The sequence below is a fragment of the Euleptes europaea genome, chromosome 14, assembly GCF_029931775.1.
Source record: "Euleptes europaea isolate rEulEur1 chromosome 14, rEulEur1.hap1, whole genome shotgun sequence".
NCBI lineage: Eukaryota > Metazoa > Chordata > Lepidosauria > Squamata > Sphaerodactylidae > Euleptes > Euleptes europaea.
The window spans coordinates 20,678,556-20,700,695 of record NC_079325.1 but is presented as its reverse complement, the minus strand read 5'-3'; the positions used below and the strand labels follow the sequence as shown (position 1 = coordinate 20,700,695).

The 22,140-nt window shown below is 43.2% G+C and overlaps 1 protein-coding gene across 1 annotated transcript in view; it reads right to left on the bottom strand.

The window, feature by feature from the left end:
* KCNU1 (potassium calcium-activated channel subfamily U member 1) overlaps positions 1 to 20,681 on the bottom strand; it is a 102,336-nt gene extending 81,655 nt beyond the window's left edge. The window contains exons 1-10 of the mRNA XM_056860894.1: positions 20,490 to 20,681; positions 18,472 to 18,573; positions 15,635 to 15,696; positions 11,811 to 11,901; positions 11,148 to 11,259; positions 8,179 to 8,254; positions 6,026 to 6,101; positions 3,990 to 4,160; positions 2,805 to 2,896; positions 179 to 289 (exon numbers count right to left, since the gene is read on the bottom strand). Of these exons, the coding sequence (XP_056716872.1) occupies positions 179 to 289; positions 2,805 to 2,896; positions 3,990 to 4,160; positions 6,026 to 6,101; positions 8,179 to 8,254; positions 11,148 to 11,259; positions 11,811 to 11,901; positions 15,635 to 15,696; positions 18,472 to 18,573; positions 20,490 to 20,681 (1,085 nt within the window). The remainder of the gene's footprint in view (positions 1 to 178; positions 290 to 2,804; positions 2,897 to 3,989; positions 4,161 to 6,025; positions 6,102 to 8,178; positions 8,255 to 11,147; positions 11,260 to 11,810; positions 11,902 to 15,634; positions 15,697 to 18,471; positions 18,574 to 20,489) is intronic.
* Positions 20,682 to 22,140: the final 1,459 nt, after the last annotated feature.

The following is a 22,140-nucleotide window of genomic DNA, read 5'->3' as shown; positions in this document are numbered from 1 at the left end:
ATTTTCTCCAGGTGAACTGATCTCTGTCTCCTGGAGATCAGTTGTAATCCCAGGAGCTCTCCAGCTACCACCTGGAGGTTGGCAACCCGAGTAATTGTTGTTAAAAGCCCCCCCACCCCGAGAATCAGAGAAGTGTGGTCAAATTAAGAAAGGACATAAAACAAGAACTGATACTTACTCTCCCAGAAAGATAATCTCAGTGGTGATCATTCCTGATTCCTGAGATAGGAAGTCTCTTAGAAAAGCTGTTACACTGTTCAGAGTGATATCGCCACAAACAACAATAAACCTGCAGAAACAAGACATGTGCATAGCTTCTTTTCCTGTTTGAAAAAATGTAGTGTGACTAACTCAAATCCAACTCTGGTCCTTATAGCCAAAGTGATCATTCAAATGTTTACTGCAAGGAAGTCATTGTTTCAGCGAGCTGGGTTCAGAATGCACGTGCATATGTACTCAGAATTACATAAAGCTTACTCTTATCTAAACGTATCTACCATTGCAGCCCAAATTTGATTTCTTCCCTACTTATTGGATGCTGCTGTAAATAGATCAACTCGTAGGACTTCTGCGCTGAAATGAAGCCATTGCAGGCGGGGAGAGGGCTTATGTATGCATCAGAACCTCAATGCCAACAGCACATTTCTAGCCTAGGACACAGGCCTCTGGGAGACAGAAAACAAATGTCTCTCCCATAATGCTGTTCTTCAAATTGAGAAATACTGATTGGCTATTCTGCCACAGTTCAAATACTCCCAAAATATGCAACCCGGGTGGCTTGTTTATTCTTTTTGGAATCTAATAAGGCTAGGAAGTAGTTTACACCAGCTAGAAGTAATACCCTACCCTCTGCAGTACTGGAGGGAAGATTCAAGAAAATCCCTTACGAACAGAGATTATGCGCTCCCCACAAAAACAAATCGAATCGATAGAGCACGTGTTTTTTGAATGCACCTTATATAACAAAATTCTTAGAGCAACTATCGGACCATTGCTAGAAAGGTTTCCCGGAAGATCTAATAAAATTAGGCTTGAATATCTTCTGTCAGATAAGAACCACCATACGACACGATTGGTTGCCCTGTTTTGCACCCTGGTCTCCAATCACAAAAAAAGTGGGAAGGGCCTTCAACAATGAAGAGGGGCAGTGATTTCAGTTACTGAAATGACCTAATTTTTCGTATTTGCCCAGGAGAGTGTCCAAGTGCCAATTTGTTGTCAGACATGTATCGTTTTAGCTGGTATCCATTAGGACTATCCTGTGTTTATTAATGCATTTTTGTATATTGCTTTTATCCTTTTTGTAATTAATGTTTCCTTTATTTTTATACTGATCGTGGACTATAATAATAAAGAACGTGAACTACTCCCAAAATATGTGCTATCCAGGGATGCTTAATTGCAGTGTTGGAGTGACATGGAATAATATTTAGGCTTTGTTAGAGACTGCTAATCAGTGAGAAAGTTATTTGAGAAGGATGATCAGATTCCCCTAAGTTAATTCCTTTATTCGGAAATGTATTTAATTTATTTTATTTTAAACATTTTAATGCTGCCATTCCAGCCGACTTAGAGTTCATTCCTGAGCTTCAGGACCAATTGGGTTTAGGAGGCGGTGTGACCCTGCCGCCAGTGTAAGTGCTTCTTATTCTGCAATAAAAAACACTTACACTGGTGGCGGCGGCAGTTCTGTTGGCACCTGAGCACTGTGGAGCTGCATGATGCTCCCCTGGCAGCGCAGTCTCTCTGGGACATAAATCCCCAAAGAGACATGTGGCATGGGAGGGGGGTGAGTTCCTGGCAGTGGAGCTGATGTTAGTTAGCTTTCACAGCCCCTCCGGGCTAGGAACGTGCCCTCCAGGAACAGTGTTGCTGCACCAGGTTTTTCCTGGCTCAGCTTCGCTGTTTGCAATGGGGGGAAATGCCCCTCTACAAGATTGGTACAGAGTACTGTGCATGTGTTTGTTTGCCGACCTTTCCGTTGCTCTACATTACCAATGCACCCAGGTGTTCTATTTTGGTTGCTCTACATTACCAATTTGCATGGATGTTTTGCTTTTATATCAGTATTGAAATGTTGCCTTAAAGCCATGTGTGTGTGGTGTTTAACTGGTGAACTGGAATATATATGTGAATCAGTAAAACATTGCACAAAAATCCTGATGAGATCATACATTACAGCAAGATTGCTTTTTTGCAGTGTATTATTAATGCACCAGTGTACATCAGTAACATCAGGAGGAAAAGGTACACATGAATGAAAGAAACTGAAAGCTGGAGCGAATTGTGCATGTTGAAGTTCTAGTGAGAGTATCTGGGAGGAGTAGAACTCATAGCAAAACTATGGGCAACGAATGGAATGGAATGATGAAATCATCTAATTTCGGTCAGCAATAATATTGATCAGAAATTAAACGGTTCTTTTTCTTTTTAGCAACTGAAAAACATGATCAATAATTTTCAGGCTGGTGCTGTGTTGCAATAAGGCTGGCATTACATACTGAGCATCGTTTTAGAAAAGAGCCCGAGTCCAGTAGCACCTTAAAGACTAACAAAATATCTGGCAGGGTATGGGCTTTCATGAGCCACAGCTCACTTCTTCAGATAGCATCATTTTGTGCATGATGCCTCATCTAGATCATGATGCATATGCTGAATCCTGCTTCCACAGGCTTATACCTCCTAGGTAGAATAAGGAATATACATATATTTGATTGCTGCCAAAACTGGAAAAAAAATATGCTAACAAAGTTCACACAATATATATTTAAATCACACTACGAATAAAAGTAAAATGGACTTACTTTCTGCCTTTCATTGTCACATAGGAACCTTTGTAGATCTTAGTGCTTCCAACAATATCTGCTATTTCAGGTATAAAATTTGCGAACAGCATCTAGGATAACAGAAATATCGATTCAGTTATTTCCCTAGGTTCAAGTAGACTCTTTTAACACCACAATAAATCTGGGTAAATGTGCTGCTTACAACAGGATGTTTGGTGAACGCTTCAGCGCTACAATAATCAGAACAAAGCCACACCCAGTAACAGAGAAAAATACGGAGCTGAAATGAAAGTTGACCAATTATAGCTATTGGGACACATGTAGCTGTTCTATACTGGGTTAGATCGTTGGTCTATCAAGTCAGTACTGTCTGCTCTAACTGCCAGTAGCTCTCCTGAGTCTCCAGCTGAGGCCTTTTACATCACCTACTTCCTGATCCTTTTAGTTAGAAATGCAGGGGATTGAACCGGGCACCTTCTGAGCTATAAAGCAGTTGCTTTGCCACTGAGCCATGTTTTGATTGGCCAGCTAAATGAATGGGTCCATCACAAATCACCTATCAGGTGCTGCCAAAAAGTGGCATACCAGGTCTTGTGGTTTGATTTTCTCCTTACCTGCATCACTAAAAGACTTATGTAACTCCTCTATGAGGTTACTCTACACCATAAGTTATCAGTTACCATCACATATCACTTCAGACATACTGGTTACATCATGATTAAGAGTGAAATTGAAGTCAATGGGTTTAGAAGGGTGTAACTAAACATTATTGCATTAAAACACACATTAGCATAGTCTCAGTATAGCAGAGCATGACTCAAATATTCTTAATATAGAATTCCCCACATATAATATATTAGTTGCGACTTTCCATATCTTGTATTCTTTGGGAACTTCCTATTTCTGTTTATTTTCGCCCTACAATTTACCAGCCTTTTCTCAGAATCTCATCAAAATTGTTCTTTTTTTTGCCATGTTTTATCAATGTGCATGGCAGTAATGCAGAAAGGGAAGGGGAGACACAAACAAAATAATCTGAAAGCTATTGCAAATTGTGCATGGTTTGATTTCAAAATGAATTTAAAGCATTCCACCAGAGGAACCAAAATTAAGGAGCTGAAATGAAGCACAGAGCAAAATTCCATAAGAACCAAAGTGGGCGAAGGGATGTGCTCATTCCTACCAAACACAAATGTAACTTACCAGTCCACCAATGATGAAGAAAAGGAGAAAGCACCGTCCTGAGGTAGTTTTGGCTGTAATATCTCCATATCCAACTGTAGACATGGTCACCATAACCATGTATAAACACTCAAAGTAACTCAAGTGTCGGAAATTGCTCGGACCTTCCCAGGGGTCACCAGAATTCTCAATCTGCACAAGAAACAAATGATTTGAAAATGGAGAAATACATCAACCAAAACTCACGATGCCAAAATGTATGGACAGAACAATTCCCAGGGGGTGAAATCATACAGTGGGTGTTTTCCTTAAGAAATGGAAACATCTGGTTGTGTTTAGGAATCAGAGATACATGACTCTTATGATGGTGGTTGTGTGTGTGTGTGTGTGTGTGTGTGTGCTGTCAAGACACAGCTGACGTATGGCAACCCTGTAGGGTTTTCAAGACAAGAGATGTTCAGAGGTGGTTTGCCATTGCCTGCCTCTGTGTGAGCTGAGAGAGTTCTGAGAGGACTGTGACTGGCCCAAGGTCACCCAGCAGGCTTCATGTGGAGTGGGGAATCGAACCCGCTTCTCCAGAGTAGAGTCTGCTGCTTTTAATCCCAACACCACGTTGGCTCATGGTGGTCCTAAGGAAATGCTATGGACACATGTGCCTCCCTGGGTTCACTGCTTAAAGGAGACTGCTTATCTTTTCCTTGTTTTGACAACTAGTGCACAGAGGTGTGAAGATCAGAATTCTGGCCCTTATTCAGGATTATTTCTGTAAAATACTTTACGTGCAAGCCTTGAGGGTTGGGAGGATGGCTATGGAGTGTGTGTGTGAATTTGTAACATAACATCAAAATCTGATCTAAACATTCTATGCTTGTTAACCTCAGAAGGTTAACTCATCCAAATGAAATTACCTCTGTTATGGTGAGGAATCAAATAGTTCACATCCAGATGCTAGCTGGAAATGCATCTGTGGAAATACATCTGTGGGTGTAGTCTGCTTGTAATCTCCATTTCCCTGTCTCATGCATCATTCACATTACTTTGCACATGAAAAGAAATTATGCCTTGTGCTTGAAGGAGATATTATATTGAGACAAGCAATGTGAGATAGTAGTTAGAACATCAGACTAGGATCTGAGAGATCCGGGTTCAAATCTCCACACTGCCATAAAGTTCACTGTGTAATGCTGAGCTACTCTCTCTCAGCCTTACCTACCTTCCAGAGTTGTTGTGAGAATAAAATGGGGGGAAAGAGGGCATTTTAATGAAGGAAATGTAGGTCTAATGTCTGTGAAAATGCTTCAAGGTGTTATATTTTTTGTATTTATTGCATAGTTTATGGTATGTATTATACAGTTTTATAACACTGCCTTTAATCTGTAGTCCCAGTGAGAACTACAAATGAAGTAAATTATGGCATCCTGAGTTCCTTGGAGAAAGCACAGGGCAAAAATGCATGAAGAAGAAGAAGAAGAAGAGGAGGAGGAGGAGGAGGAGGAGGAGGAGGAGGAGAGGAGTAGGAGGAGGAGTTGGTTTTTATATGCTGACTTTCTCTACCACTTAAGGAAGAATCAAGCTGGCTTACAATCACCTTCCCTTCCCTGCAACAGACACCCTGTGAGGTAGACGGGGTTGAGAGAGTACATAGAGAGCTGTGACTAGCCCAAGGTCACCCAGCTGGCTTCATGTTCAGGAGTGGGGAAACAAATCCAGTTCACCAGATTAGCCTCCACCGCTCATGTGGAGGAGTGGGGAATCAAACCCGGTTCTCCAGATTAGAGCCCACCGCTCCGCTCTTAACCACTACACCACACTGGCAGGAAGGAAGGAGAATGCTGAAAGCTGTAGAGATAAGACAGAGATGAAGGAAATTTTTTTGGGGGGGGGAAGCATACAAACAGAAATTCTATTAGAAAAGCAGCATTTTTACTGTTACTGTTATGCAGATGATACACAGGCAGCAGAGGGAAGACGTGAATCAAGGATCTTCAGGTTCATGGCTCATTTCCCGAGCAGCAAAAGTTCTTGTTCCTAGTTGCCTAAGGAGGCACTATACGTACCCAGTGAAGAAACCCTGCAGCAGTGAGCCAAGTGCTGACAAACACAGCCAGAAGTTTGGACAGCTTGATGGATGTACTGGACAAGCAAAGCAAGATATGGCATGAGTCAGAGAACAGGGACAGGCAGCAAAATAACCTTCTTCCCCCAGCATTCGTCAGGGAGTACACGGAGTGTTCCTAGGCTGCTGTGTTGCTACTGTTCTCTTGTGGAGAGACTAATGTGGATTAATTGATGGATTAATTGTCTTTTCATCTCGATTTTTTGGTTCTGTGGATTCCCCCTACCCTATATGGCTAACACCCAAGAATCATAAAAGAATATACGACTGTTATTCAACAAAATCAACACGTCTTAATGTGACAGCTGATGGCAGAAGAATGGTAGCAGCAAGATTTCTCCTGTGCCTCAAGGAATATAAGGGAGTAATCCTAAACAGGTCTAAGAAGTAGATCCCCACTTTATTCCATGTGGCTTACTCCCTGGAAAGTATTCTTAGGAGTGCAGCCTAAAGCTCTTCATCTTCCTCCTAAAGAGCAAGAAAACAGTGACTTGGCAGAAGAGATTTTTCAAAAATCTCAGTCCACCAAAAATCATCACTTTAATTTTCCCTGGCACAAATTGGACCCACTATTCTTTACTTCCATGCCAATTGGTTTCCCCATTTCAATCCAACCCATAAAATTACACATTTATCAACATTTTTTGTGCATCAATAAATCAGAAAGGCACAACATTCACAACATTCACAATATATGTGTATGATAGGGTTGCCAGCTCTGGGTTGGGAAATACCTGGAGATTTTGGGGGTGGAGCCTGAGGAGGGTGGGGTTTAGGGAGCGGAGGGACTGCAGTAAGTTATAATGCCATAAAGTTCACCTTCCAAAGTGGCTATTTTCTCCAGGGGAACGAATCTTTGTCGCCTGGAGATCAGTGGCCATAGTGGGAGAGAGGGGGGTGATTGGCAGTCCTATGTATATCATAGGTATAAATATTATATAAATATTTATACCTAGTTACATTTAGGGATTATCCAGCAGTAGGGTTGCCAGGTCCCTCTTCGCCACCAGGGGGAGGTTTTTGGAGCAGAGCCTGAGGAGGGCGGGGCTTGGGGAAGGAAGGGACTTCAGTGCAATAGAGTCCAACTGCCAAAGTGGCCATTTTCTCCAGGTGAACGGATCTCTATTGGCTGGAGATCAGTTGTAATAGCAGGAGATCTCCAGCTACTACCTGGAGGTTGGCAACTTGATATAAATTGTATATAAAAGCTGTAGAGTATGCCAACACAGTATCATGTATCCTACCACCCTACTCAGCAACATTTGATCATAAAAACATTTCCTCTGCCTTAAATGACTTCCTCTGACTTCTAGCGGAAGAACTGCTTCAGCTAGGGGAAGGTTCTTTGGGCTTGAGGAAGACTGAACAGAGTGGTAAATTACAGGCCAATATAAATAAACCTACAAAATATAGGCAAATAGTGAAACAAGCTGGGATAATAATTATAGAAAGGTGCCACAAGGCTCCTGTTTATGTTTGCTGCAACCAACTAACATGAATACTTTTGGGCAATTATTTTTTCCTTGTGTTTTAAAAGATTCTTCTTAAAATAAAAACCTTTTAAAACACAAGAAAGAATAATTACAGAAAGGTATTCATGTTAGTTGGTTGCAGCAACCATAAACAGAAGCCTTGTGGCACCTGAAAGGCTAGCAAAACGTTATTTTCAGCATACTCTTTCAGGAGTCAGTGCTCACTTCATCCGATGCAATGAGTGGATCCTCACTAGGCAGTTATTTTACATAGGAGGTTAGAAAAAAATAATCAAATAGCAGGGCCAAGGGGCCATTAAATGCACATGTACTTCCTGCATTACATAGTCCTTAATCCCACAGGTTATGTTTTTGTTTCTCTCCCAAACCTCCTATATAAAATATCTGCATAGTGAGGATCCAGTCATTGCATCTGAAGAAGTGGGCTCCATGAAAGTTGGAATAACATTTCATTCTCCTTTAAAGTTTTACAAGGCTCTTGTTTATTTAAGCAGGGAAGAGAAATTCAAAATCATCCCTATTCTTAAACCTGCCAAGATTCAGAGGGGGAAGGGAGGATAGGTTGGTAAAGGGAAAGAGTACATATTAGATTGTGGCTTACCCACTCTTTATGATTTGGAGGAACTGTAGTATTTTTGGAAGCTCTAACAGTCTGAGTGCTCTCAAGAACCTCAAACCTATAAGGCAAGAGGGAATGAGCTGGAGTGAGAAAAAAAAACTGATTTTGAATTTTGACATCATATATTCTCCAGACGTTCTCCGAATACAGTGCCCTTTCCTGAACGGGGGATGGTTAGGTGGTGCCTGGAGGTAGCCCAGCTGCACCGCCTCCAGAGCAGCTTGCTGCCAGCGGAGCAAGCCACAAAAAGAGGGGGAAAGCGCAATTTAGGGGGGGAAACCGTGGAACTCCTCATAGAGTTCCACAGGGCTGCATCATGATTTTGGTGGCATAACTGAACACCTGCAAAATGGTGCATTCCCAGCTCAGGAGGGCTTAGGCAGCTGCCTAAAGTCATCTTTGCCCCCGGGAATGCCCTTGTGGATGACTGCACAGGGAGATACGCTGGGAAAATGCCAGAAGGAGGTAGCGCCGGAGACCAAGTGCCACACTGCCGATGGTTTACCGGGGGGGGGGGGCTGGCAAAAGTCGCCCTATGCCAGCGTCCGTGCCAGTTTGTGTGGCACAAGTGGCATGGGTGCCGGTGTAGGGGTCTCACCAGCTCCTATGCAGCTCCAGCCCCCCCTTCAGGAATGGGCTGCCCATGGTACAAAAATGACATAATCGAATCTTACTTACAATGAGCTATGCCCAGCAGCATAGACCACCATCCCAATCATTCGTTCAAGTAAGTCTATGAACGTTTTGTACAATGCAACCCTATTACCTATGCAGAAAAGCCCCCTTGAATTGTTCAGTTTTGCATAGCTTGCAGAAAACCAGGAGTAGCCACAACGGAGAAAACATGTGTATGGGAAGTTGCTTATTTTGCCCATTTGCAGGTTGGCACCTGCAGGTTGGCACCTGCAGAAGCTAGGGTTGCCAGCTCCAGGTTGGGAAAAAATCTGGAGATTTTGGGGGTGCTCCTGTTAATGGCCAAGCTGCAGCATGTGAAGGTACAGGGCTGTGAGCTCCAGGCTGGGAGTGCAGCTGGATTCAAGGTCAAGTCACTCAGAGGTTTGTTATGACGGCTTGCTCTCCGTTGGCGCGATAACTGTAATCTATCATGGGAACCAGGCTTGGCCTGGTATCCAACCGTGCCTTTCTGATGTATATGTTCCCACCTGCCTGCCTCCACTCCACTAGAGTCCTCGTACCTTTCCCTGTAAGTTTCTGCTATACACCTCATGCTTCCTGAATAAACTGCTTCTTAGACTACCTTGTCTGGACGTCTGGTGATTGGGATTCGACAGGTGAACTCAGACCTAACATTAGGACTCTAGTCACTCTTTTTTTATTTTATTTTTTTTTAGTTTAGGGAATGTGGTTAGTGCCTTATCCCTAACGTGCATGGCAACAGCACCTGAGTTCACTGGCTCCTCTTCGGAAGAGGACTGCTCTAACCGGGGTGGGGGGGACCGAAGGCCTCTACCGCACGGGAAATCCTCCGACAGCTCCTGCAAGAGGAGACTGAGGATCGGATTCGGAGTGCCCAGAGGGAGGTCGACCGGCACCGGCGTGAGGAAAGGAGGAAGGCCACCAGGTCCTACCTTTTAAACCAATTTCGTCGTTTGAATAACGGTTATGCCAGAAGAGCAAACCCTGCTAACCCAAGAGGGGACTTCCTTGTTACGCAGTGGGTCGCACACACCGCGGCTCTTGAGGATTTATTGGACAGTCCCTTTTTACGGACCACTATGGCGGAGGGCTCCGGAGGCGGCGACCGGTGCCTTTCTGATGTATATGTTCCTACCTGCCAGCCTCCCCTCCACTAGAGTCCTCGTACCTTTCCCTGTAAGTTTCTGCTCTACACTTTATCCTTCCCAAATAAACTGCTTCTTAGACTACCTTGTCTGGACGTCTGGTGATTGGGATTCGACAGGTGAACTCAGACCTTACAAGGGCCCTCTTACAGGCTAGGGTGAGTTGGTAGGAAGTAGGGTTGTGCAAAAAAAACAGAACAAATTCAGTAAATTCTGGGTTCGGGTGTATTGGGCCCGATTTCCCCCCGCCCCCCCCAGTAAACCTAGAATAATCTGAATACCCATACTGGTAAAGGGGTATTTTGGCTTTATTTCCAAGTTTACCAAAGAAAATCGGGTCCATTATAGTCTATGGGAATATTTTCCCCCGAAGCTCCTGTGGGGACATTTTTGGAGGTAGAGCTCCCAAATTTTCAGGGTACCTTCAAGGGACTCTCCTTTCATGAACCCCAGTGTTGTAAACCTCGATCATGTCGCCATTTAGTCATCTTTTAAAAAAAATCATATTTCCTTCCCACAAATTCTCTCCTTCCCTTTCCTTGTAGGAAAAATGATCCATATTTTGGAATATTTTGGTTTCTCCTTTCTGCATCTTTTCCAGTTCGACAATATCCTTTTTTTCTTTTTCTTTTTGAGATGGAAATAACTACATCCATTTGCTATATTCCAAATGTGATTAAACCTTGGTCCTGCACAAGGGCATTATAATACTGTCCATTTTCAAACCTTTACCTAATAATCCCTAGCATGGAATTTACATTATTGATCTCTACTGAAGACCTGAGTCAACATTTTCATTGAGTTACCTGCTACCTATTTTGTACTTTTAACATTTGATACAGTGTGTTGAAAATCCATGGTTGCTTTCCACAAACTGAGGAAATCTTCCATTGGAGAGAAGACTAGTTTTGTTAGAGAACAAAGTCTTCCCCCAGTGGAAGGAATCTTTCCTCCCACAGAAGATTCCTTGTTTAGCAGAAGGGAATCACTGAATGTATCTCAGTGTTTTGACAATCCAAAGTGACCTTTGAGTATTTCACGACTAGCATTTGACAACTTGATAACTCTTATCCAACGTGGGAGAAACATTTTGATTTATAATAAGTCCCAATAAACTTAGGCAACCATAAATGTACCCAGCACACTCACCAAGCCAGTTCTTTTGCAAGTAGAAGGAAACACAGACCGGAGTGATGGTGAAGAAGTCCACAATGGAATTAAGTTCAACCCAAAACTGCAACTTGTCACTTGCTGCCAAGAACTAGAGAAACTACTCAAAGTCAGATTATACAACATCGATTTTCCATCTTACTAGTAGTTTGACACCTATCTATCCACACCAATTACACCATTACACTTAAGAAATGGAAAATGAGAAAATAACAAAACATATCTGTTACTGTTAAAATGATACGGTAACGTTTGTTTATTCCTCCTATTGCACAAAGCAAGGATTATCTGTGAGCAGCTAGTAGCCCTGGTGTTTGTTCTACCAGATTCATTTCAAGATTTGAAAACCGTGTAATCCCAAACATATTTTATTCTTGGGTCTCCCCACTATTGGAAGGGGAAAGGAAGGTTCATACATAGGATCCCAATTGATCATCTTTCTTAAACTGTATGGCAGCATCCTTTTGCATAATGGGAGCAAACCATCCATTTCAAAAGCTAGCTGGTAGATAGACAGACTAAAAATGCTCAAAAAAATCCTCATACCTCCTTCCCAAATTGAACATCCTGCTCTCTAATTTTCTCCCCACCCTTGCAACCACCCCAATCTTGGGGGGAGGGGGGATACCCGCAATCTCTTACCCGTAATCCAAAATAAAAAAGGAAGAATACATTGAAGAAGAGGTCAATATTAATCGTCCTATCTTGGAAGGAGAGGCAGAACTGTATGGCACTGTAAGGAGAGGAAGGAAGGTGGTTAGATCAGTTTGCAGTAAGAGATTTCTATGTAAAATAATTTCATCTGTTTTATGGTGTGTTTTTATACTACTCTGTTTTGGGTTGTTGGCCCTGATTGGACTGAAAAGTGGGATATAATGCTTCTAAATAAATAAATAACCCCTTTGTATCTTTTTGATTAAAAATGGGTGCTGTAGCTCAGTTGAGATGACACAAAACTATGGTTTGTTTTTAATGCTGGTTAGTTTGTGAAAACATGATAAAATCTGCAGATAATTTGGCTTGTCTTTAAAAAGACTGTTTCATAACCCTCACTTAGTAGCCTAGGAGGCTGCAAACAGAGAACAAGCAAAGATTAAACCAAAATGTTTGCCCCGAGACATCACATGAAACCACAGTTAAAATTAAATGTGAATAGCCATCTTGCTATCCAGGTTTAGGCCAGCCTAGTCTGATCTTGCCAGAGCTCAGAAGCTAAGAAGAGTTGGCCAAAATTAGTACTTAGATGGGAGACCACCAAGGAAGACAGGGGTTGCTATGCAAGGAAAGGCAATGCCAAACCACCTGTGCCTTGAAAACCCCATGGTCCTGGGATCACCATGGCCATTTTTGCATGGTCAATTTTGATGCTTGCTCAAGGCTCTTTTTTAAAATGCGACTTTAAAAATGCCTTTTCACGGTCCCAATGCAAAAGGAGAAGTTCCACTCCCCCCACTCGCCTCCTCCTTTGTTCCTGTTTGCATAGTCATTAGCATATGCATAGCTAATACACCTCTGTTGTTTTGCATGGTTCCTTGAGGGAGATTCTTCCTGGCAAACCCCAAAGGTCCCATTAAATGGCCTCTTTAGTAATGCGAAGCAGGTATGCGCCGGCTTCGCAGTCACTTCTGGAATGACGTTTCAGTGTGCAAAATAAAAAATATAGATATGCGGGCCAATTCAGCCTGGAACGCGCTGCTAATTACCATGCAAAAATGGCCCATGAGTTGGTTGCGACCTGACGGCACACAGTTATTATTGTTTTTCAGATCCTGGTTTGACAGACCCTCACTAAGTATATTGGGATGGCCCACATTCAAACCATCACTGTAAGCCTACTTTAATAAAACGTTGGTATTCTGCAGTGTCTGAACTGAGCCAGTACGTCATTTTAAGTTGGTTGCATTGAATATTGTCCACATTCCATGCTGAAGTGGTTTTCATTTCCACACACCCCACCTAAAACAAATGCAGTGTGAAAATGTGCCAATGTTTATATGTCAAACGAGGCACCAGCATGGGCATCTTAAATTCCAGTTTAACAAGGAGAATTTTTAAAATTAACAGGAAAGTGTGCAGTTTGCTGCAGCATTCAGGTCTTTCTATTATGTCTCTTGACCCCTTGACATTACTGAATGGTATTTGCACACTGACAATACATTACAAAAAGGCACTTTTGATGTGCCTTCATGTTTTAGGCAGTCATTCTGAACAGTGAGCCAGCGTAGTGTAGTGGTTAAGAATGGCAGACTCTAATCTGGTGAACCGGGTTCGATTCCCCACTCCTCACCTGCTGGGTGACCTTGGGCCAGTCACAGTTCTCTCAGAACTCTCTCAGCCTCTCCTACCTCACAAGGTGCCTGTTGTGGGGATAGGGTTGCCAGGCCCCTCTTTGCGACAGGCAGGAGGTTTTTGGGGCGGAGCCTGAGGAGGGCAGGGTTTGGGGAGGGGTTTCAATGCCATAGAGTCCAATTGCCAAAGCAGCCATTTTCTCCAGGTGAACTGATCTCTATCGGCTGGAGATCAGTTGTAATAGCAGGAGATCTCTGGCTAGTACCTGGAGGTTGGCAACCCTAGGTGGGGAGGAAAAGGGAAGGTGATTGTAAGCTGCTTTGAGACTCCTTAAAGATAGAGAAATGTGGGGTATAAAAACCAACTCTTTTTCTTCACAATGAAACAATCTCAATACAACCGTATGTGTGATTACTTTATAGCAATGTCCTATCAGTGCAAACACACATCAGTAATGTAGAGAATGGGGGCAAAGACATGAAGGGGGAAAAGCAAGATTTTTTTAAAAGGGGAAAAAAGTCTTCCTATAATTCATAAATTTTGTTTCAAAAACAAGACTGGGTAATTTGGAATCCCATGGCTGGGAAGAAATATAGGTAATGTGAATTTTGGAAGAAGTCCTAATGGGGATTCATAACACGGAGGGGCTAAATACTAAGATGAATAGTACTGAAGTATATTATGTGCTTCATCTGGCCGACTTGGTATTTTTCACCAACCAGCCTCTCAAGAATTAAGGCATTTTATGCACTGAAAAAGTCTTAGTTCAAGCTGGTGTAAAACTAATGGAAGACATTTTATTATTTATTTATATGTGTGATTTCTATCCTGTGATTCAGTGCTGGAAGTATTTGAGTAAAACCGCGTTCCCACCACATTGGTAAGTTGAATTCTGAATTTCATTTGACACCCTTGACAGTTTCCACATTTTCCCCCCGATGTGTTGACAAGTGCAGCATGACAGATTGAAACTGCCAAAGTAATTTTGATTGGTACTTTTAAAAATAATGTTTCTATTTTCAACCAAGCAAAATTCAATGTTTCCTTGAAAAAAGCTTTCTATCCTGACTTTTTTGGGTGTGTGTGTGGAGAGAACCTGTGTGATAAGCTTCAACAGTATGTATCACACAGATACAGCAGTTGCTTTCTCAATGTATCTACAAGTTAATGCTAAGGCTAGAATGATGCATGTGCCTGATTGGTGGCATGATATTTGCCAGAGTATTAAGCATGAGTGTGATTATTGCAAATCTACATTGGCTTGGATCCAGAATAGTTTTTCTGCAGGCACAAAGATGCCTGCCTGTGGAATGTGAGGGGAAGTGGGGAAATTGTGTTCAACGGGTGCCCACAACACATAAACACACATGAAGAAGCTGCCTTCTACTGAATCAGACCCCTGGTCCATCAAAGTCAGTATTGTCTACTCAGATCGGCAGCGGCTCTCCAGGGTCTCAGGCAGGGGTCTTTCACATCACCTACTTGCCTAGTCCCTTTAACTGGAGATGCCGGGGATTGAACTTGGGACCTTCTGCATGCCATACAGATGCTCTACCACTGAGCCACAGCCCCTCCCCTCCCCATGGAAATGCTATTCTAGATCCAAGTCACTGTGTGGTATAAATGATTTTTTTATATAAAAATTGAAAACTTTCCCCAGAGTTCTGGAGGAATGGAGAACCATAGACAACAGATGGCTAGACAGTCCCTATTTTGTCAGACAGTTTGGAATTGGACCGCAATGGCTAGCTGATCCTGAAATCTTCCTTCCCCAGGGTTATAATTCAAACATTCTAGTAACCACATGATTAAGATCATGAGAAACAATCACACAGTTGTTGTGATGAACTCCTATGTTGGTAAATGTATATGGTAAGTGTTGTAAATGAACTATTATCCCATATGCAAAGAGAAATAGCCCCTTGATGCTTATATTGTCTAGACAAAGCCTCATTCACGTAAGCTCTGAATATGGAATAGTAGAATAATAAAATGACATGAATTTTTGAAATTCTGAAAAGTATGTTAGTTGAACTGCATAGTAATCAGCTATATTTATTGTCATTTGACAAATGACACAAGCCTAGTTGCATGAAATGGATTTTTAAACAAGCAAAAAAGCAAGAAAAGGAGTAAATGAACAAAAATTTTGGGAGAAACATCTATGTTTTAATTACCTGTAACAGTTGATAAAATAAATGATGAGTGATCCAATACTAAACAGGAAAACCAGTATTACCTAAAACAGAAATTCACAGAGGCAATTGGTATCAGATACTCCAACTAGTTCTGGGGTTCAAAACCTTTGCTTTTGTGTCACGTCATACAATGCCCATTTACTATTGCCTTAAAAGTTCCCTAGAAATGAAGAGCACCGGTACACATTTTGGTTTCCACATGGAGGCAGCTTGAATTGAAAATGGCTTTCTGTTGTGGCACGCTGACCTTCCTTCGAGCAGTAGTTCCACAATTCAAGCGATTTTCTTCAAGCCATTCCAGACTACTCTATTTGGCCATTTGTGGGATGGCCAGGCTAGCACCATCTCATCAGATCTGCGTAGCTAAGCAGGGTCAGCCCTGGTTAATACTTAGACCAGAGTCCACACAAGGAAGTCCAGGGTTGCTACACAGAGGCAGGCAATGGCAAACAACCTCTGAAGCTCTTGCCTTGAAAACCCTATGGGGTCGCCAAACGCCAGCTGCAATTTGATGGTACTTTCCACCCCCAGAGGGGGAAAGAAAAACACCCAAGTTGCAGCAACAACATCTCCCAATGAGCTACAGATCAAAGGTGGCTTACGCATAGTGGTTAGATTATGCGCCTTGGCCCTTGCTGAACAAACCATGAAAACAGGACACTAGTGGGCAGATGAGCTGACCTAAGATATTGTCCAGCCATTCATTGACTAAGGGGTCAGTATGAGCTAAGGATATATTCAGCATATCGGGAGGAATTTAGCAAGAGGTAGACCTAGGATTTGTCTCTGAACAGGAAGCAAAATGGTGGCTTTCATATCTGCATAAGCTAACTTTTGGGGTCTTTCCTTTTGTGTCTCCTCACTCAGATGCCAAATTCCAGTGCCTCTCCATTTATGCAAACCTGCCCACTGAGATTCTCTTCAGAAGGTCCTTCTGTGGATGAAGAAGATGGTGACCAGCAAGGCCAGCCATTGTTGAAGGTACACTTTTTGGGACCCAGAGATCCAGGAGAACCAGCCTAGGATGCAAGTCCATTACGATGACATGGTCAGTTTATGACATTTCAGAAATAAATTTGGTCTCTCAGAATTCATGAGATGCATAGGGTGGGACTGAAGGCATGTTTGAGCCTCATTGACCAAGCAAAGCACAAACACATAATGTTGCCCTTACTGAGCCATAGGATTGGTCCATCAAGGTCAGTGTTGTCTACTCTGGCAGCAGCTTTCCAGGGTCTCAGGTCTTTCACATTTCCTACTATCAGAACCTTTTTAAATTGCAGAAGCCTGGGATTGAAGTTGGGACCTTCTGCGTGCAAAGCAGATGCCCTGTCACTGACCGACAACCTCAGAGTTGTCATATCATGTCTTTGGAGCATCATTCCCTATCAGCTCCACAAGCCAATGAACTCCAGGCAAGGAGCTCCTCTCCCACCCCAATCTTCGATCAGTTTCTTAGACCTTTTATGCAGGGACATTTCCCTATGGTCACCCCCACCGACTGCTTCGGGGCTTCCTTTTGATTATGCATGTCTTTTCCAACCGTCAGAGGTCACCTCGCTCTCCTTGTGAGTTTTGCCCAGCGTTGTGTAGTGGTTAAGAGCAGTGGTTTGGAGCAGTGGACTCTGATCTGGAGAACCGAGTTTGATTCCCCACTCAAACATACATGAAGCCAGCTGAGTGACCTTGGGCTAGTCACAGCTCTCTTAGAACTCTCTCAGCCCCACCTATCTCACAGGGTGTCTGTTGTGGGGAAGGGAAGGAAAAGTGATTGTAAGCTGGTTTAATTCTTCCTTGAGTGGTAGAGAATGTTGGCATATAAGCGGAAAAGGCATGTATATTCAAAAGGAAGCCCTGAAACAGTTGGTGGGGGTGATCAAAGAGGAAATATCCCTGCACGACCCTGATTTCTTCATTTTTTCCCTCAGTTGCTCAGTATGGCATTCAAATTCAAATTTATTTAACACAGTCCAAGGCCAATAAAAATAGAATCAATGCAATAATTCAAACTTCCAGAATATCAAGTAACTCAAGGGTAAAACATTTAAAATTGTAGATTCACAGAATTATACATTATCATATAAAACCTAGCTTAAAAGCCTATATATGGCTTACCCAAGTTTCCTAATCCATGTTTTCAGTTATGGCATTCAGTTAGGACTGCAGCAGTGGAAGAATGTTATCTGTTGCCAACCTTTGCTGAATGCCATACCTTGTTTGTAAATTAATTGATACACTCGTTTTTGAAATGATTAAAATCTCCTTTTTTTCACTGCTTTGACCTAAGTTTATTAGAAATGTGGGCTATATGTCATCTGAATCATAGAATCACAGAATCATAGAGTTGGAAGGGACCAATAGGGTCATCTAGTCCAACCCCCTGCACAATGCAGGAAATTCCAAACTAACTTCCCCCACACCCCCAGTGACCTCTACTCCATGCCCAGAAGATGGCCAAGGTGCCCTCCCTCTCATGATCTGCCAAAGGTCATAGAATCAACATTGCTGACAGATGGCCGTCTAGCCTCTGCTTAAAAACCTCCAGGGAAGGAGAGCTTACCACCTCCCAAGGAAGCCTGTTCCACTGAGGAACTGCTCTGTAGAAATTCTTCCTACTGTTTAGCCGGAAACTCTTTCGATTTAATTTCAAACTGCAGGTTCTGGTCCAACCTTCTGGAGCAACAGAAACAACTCGGCACCCTGCTCTATATGACAGCCCTTCAGGTACTTGAAGGTGGTTATCATATCACCTCTCCGTCTTCTCCTCTTCAAGCTAAACATACCCAGTTCCTTCAACCTTTCCTTATGCTACTCACCAGTACACGTCCCACAGAGGTCTGAGCGGACAGCATCATCTGCACCCAGTCCTGAAAGCGTCTCTTCCAGAAAACCCACAAACGGGGCGCTGAGGCAACCATCTGCTTAAGGCAAGAGAAATAAATTCCTGAAAATGTCATAGGATATATTGCTACCTTGAATTGTCAGAACCCAGTAAGAGACTCCTTTTCCTCTCTGTGCATCCTGCCCATGCTCTCAGCCTAACCTTGTATTCTAACAACACGGCCTAGAGTCGTAGATAGAATCATAGAGTTGGAAGGGACCATCAGGGTCATCTAGTCCAACCCCCTTCACAATGCAGGAAACTCAAAACTATCTCCCCCCACACACACAACCCCAGTGACCCCTACTCCATGCCCAGAAGATGGCCAAGATGCCCTCCCTCTCATGAACTTCCCAAGGTCATAGAATCAGCAGTGCTGACAGATGGCCATCTAGCCTCTGCTTAAAAACCTCCAGGGAAGGAGAGCTTACTACCTCTCGAGGAAGTCTGTTGCACTGAGGAACCACTCGAACTGTTAGAAAATTCTTCCTAATGTCTAGACGGAAACTCTCTGATTAAATACCCAAGTTGGATATGTTTTGGGCTGGAGTGGCTCAGGGTTCTGAGAACTCTGGGCAAAATGCCATTCAGTGCCCCTTCCCCCAACATGTCACCCCATTGTGCTATTATTATTTTTTTTGGCCATCAAGTCTCAGCTGACTTATGGCGACCCCGTAGGGATTTCAAGGCAAGAGACATTCAGGGGCGGTTTGCCATTGCCTGCCTCCGCGTCACGACCCTGGTATTCCTTGAAGGTCTCCCATCCAAATACTTGCCATTGGCCAACCCTGCTTAGCTTTTGAGATCTGAGGAGATCAGGCTAGCCTGGGGCTAAACAGGTTAGGGCAAATGCACAAACAAACTCTCACACACATAGGGAGGGTTGCCAGCTCCAGGTTGGGAAATACCTGGAGAGTTTGGGGTGGCCTCAAACAATTATTCAAGGAAAAGAGGGCACTTGGGATGAGTCACAGTTGGTTGTATAGGTTCAAGGAAGCCCTCCCCAAACCATTCACAATGAGCAGAATTGGAAACACAGAAAAAAGAAAACTGATATGTTTGACAGATTTCTGCTGCAGGATGTATTTGATACTGATGACTGGAAAGTTTTGATGTCAGTTTCATATCTTCTCATACTTTAGTCTTCTTTCCCCTTCCCTCTGAACATCTTGAGAGCTCTAAACCAGACTGCCAGTGACCAGGGAAATGAATGAAAACATCAAGCTTAATGGTGTTTGTTCATCCATTGTTATTCCAATTAATTTCTATTACACTATCAAATGGAACTAATGGAACTTGGAGGGGGGTGCAATTCATCTGTCAATAAATATATACTCCTAGGTCATTTAAGGGATGGCCTTTTAAAGGATTTTGGTGATGGAGTTCCAAATCCCACCCATTTTGAGCCTTGGGGTAATGGGTAGGCTTCGTACTTCAGATGAATAAAATAAAATCCTGTTCCATAGACTGCAGCACAAGAAATTAGTAGGAAGAGCCATTTCAGAGGAACATAAGATGGCAAGGCCTAACTCAGGACCTCAGACCATGCTAGCCTTCACAAATCATGTGCCAACCTTATCAAAGTAAACTCATAACGTCTTTTCATATACTTAGAACAACCATTTGTACAATGCAATGCGAAAAGGACTTTCTCAGCATTTACGCTTGATTAGCAGCTGGTTCAGCTCATGACCAGCGGTCTGGTCAATAATTTTTCGGGGAGCCAATCATTTGCCAAGCTGTTCAGCTTCATCCAAGCAAATTCAGATGGGTGCATTTGCACAAATATATTGCTTTGGCAAAGCTCCCCTCAATGTCTCCTGCCTTCATTTTTTTAAAAGGCATATAGTTGTACAAATCCATTTCATTGTTTTAGTTGCAACTTACTACTTAAGTGTCTCCATGTGCCTATGATATTTGCCCATAAACGTTTTTTCTAGTAGTGTTTTTTACCTTAATTCCAAGTTTCACACCTAGGAGCTTCAAGACGAAATATACAGCCCTGTTTAATAAGATAACGAAGATGCCTCCCAGAAAAATGGACAGGCAGGAGCATATAAAAGCTGACTGGAAATATTCATTGCAGTGCTGTCCCTGTTCTTTGGTCCAGTCGTGGGTATGACTAGACAGCTCTCTGCCTTCCATATCTGTTCTTCAGCTGTCCAGCTGTCCTCTTCAGGCATGCTAGAAAATACTAGAATTCTAGGAGATTCTTCACTCCTTTGTAGAACCTTTGTGATGCGTTGTCACTGCCAACCAGCAACCTGTGCTGTAATTCTTTGGGTGGAAGAGCTGGGAAATAACATTCCATGGGAAATGAGAGAGGGTCCATGAGAAAGGGACCTCCTGCTTCCTCTTCCCCCTTCATCTTTGGTTTACCCTGCTTTGGCTCCTGCGTCTGCTCACTCACTTACTCTTACTGCCCCTCCCTATAGGGTTGCCTGCTCCAGATTGGGACATTCCTGAAGATTTGAGGTAGAGCCTGGAGAGGATGGAGTTTGGAGAAGGTTGGGATATAATGCCATAGAGTCCGCCCTCCAAAGAAGCAATTTTCTCTGTAGTCTGGAGATCAATTGTAATTTTGGGAGATCTCTAGGCCTCACCTGGAGGTTGGCAACCCTATGCCCTGCTGCTCCCCTCTGGTTTATGATTCAGCCTCCCCCTTCTGGCTCCACTTCCCACTTTTGTCTCTTTCTGCCTGCCCCATCCTCCTTGCCCCGAAGCTCTTCTTCCCCCTCCTGCTTCCCCCTCCATCAGCCCCAGTTTCCCCTGCTCTTCCCTCTGTCTGCTCCCTCTTCTTCTCATACCCCCCCTCTTGCTTACCTCCTGCTATGTACAAGCTTCTGACCTTCTCTGACTGGCAGCAACTCTCCAAAATCTCAGGCAGTGATCTTTCACATCACCTGCTACCTGATCTTTTAACGGGAGATACTGGGGTTTGAAACTGGGATCTTCTGCATGCAAAACAAATGCTCTACACCACAGCCAAGTTCAATAGTGTTGCCAGGGCCCTCTTTGCCACTAACGAGAGGTTTTTGGGGTGGAGCCTGAGGGGGCAGGGTTCGGGAGGGAAAGGACCTCAATGCCATGGAGTCCAATTGCCAAAGCGGTCATTTTCTCCAGGTGAACTTACCTCTATCGGCTGGAGAACAGTTGTAATAGCAGGAGATCTCCAGCTAGTACCTAGAGGTTGGCAACCCTACCGTTTAAGCGGTGCAACTAGTGTTGTTCTGGAAAGGGGACATTTCTTTTTCTGAAATTTCCTTTTTTTTTTTTTAACTCACAGCCTTTGATTCCTCCAGTTCTCTTTCTTTCTCTTTTACAAGCAGGATTTCTCTTTTGGATGGCAGGCGTCAGTCACCCTTTGAGAGTCTCGGCTTGGAAATATGCCCCTGTTTGGCCTTTAGTGGGTGTTCACATTGTCTAATATCATAGGGTGGTAGAAAGGGTAACAGACAACAAAAAAAGATGGCTCAAGAAGCACAACCGCTCACCCCGCCTTCGCCAGTCCGGCGTAGCAACCCCCTTGCGCAGCTGCTGGGATCAGATGCGGTTAGTTAGCTGAACAGTTCTTTTCCCACTGAAATAAAATTGCATCCAAACC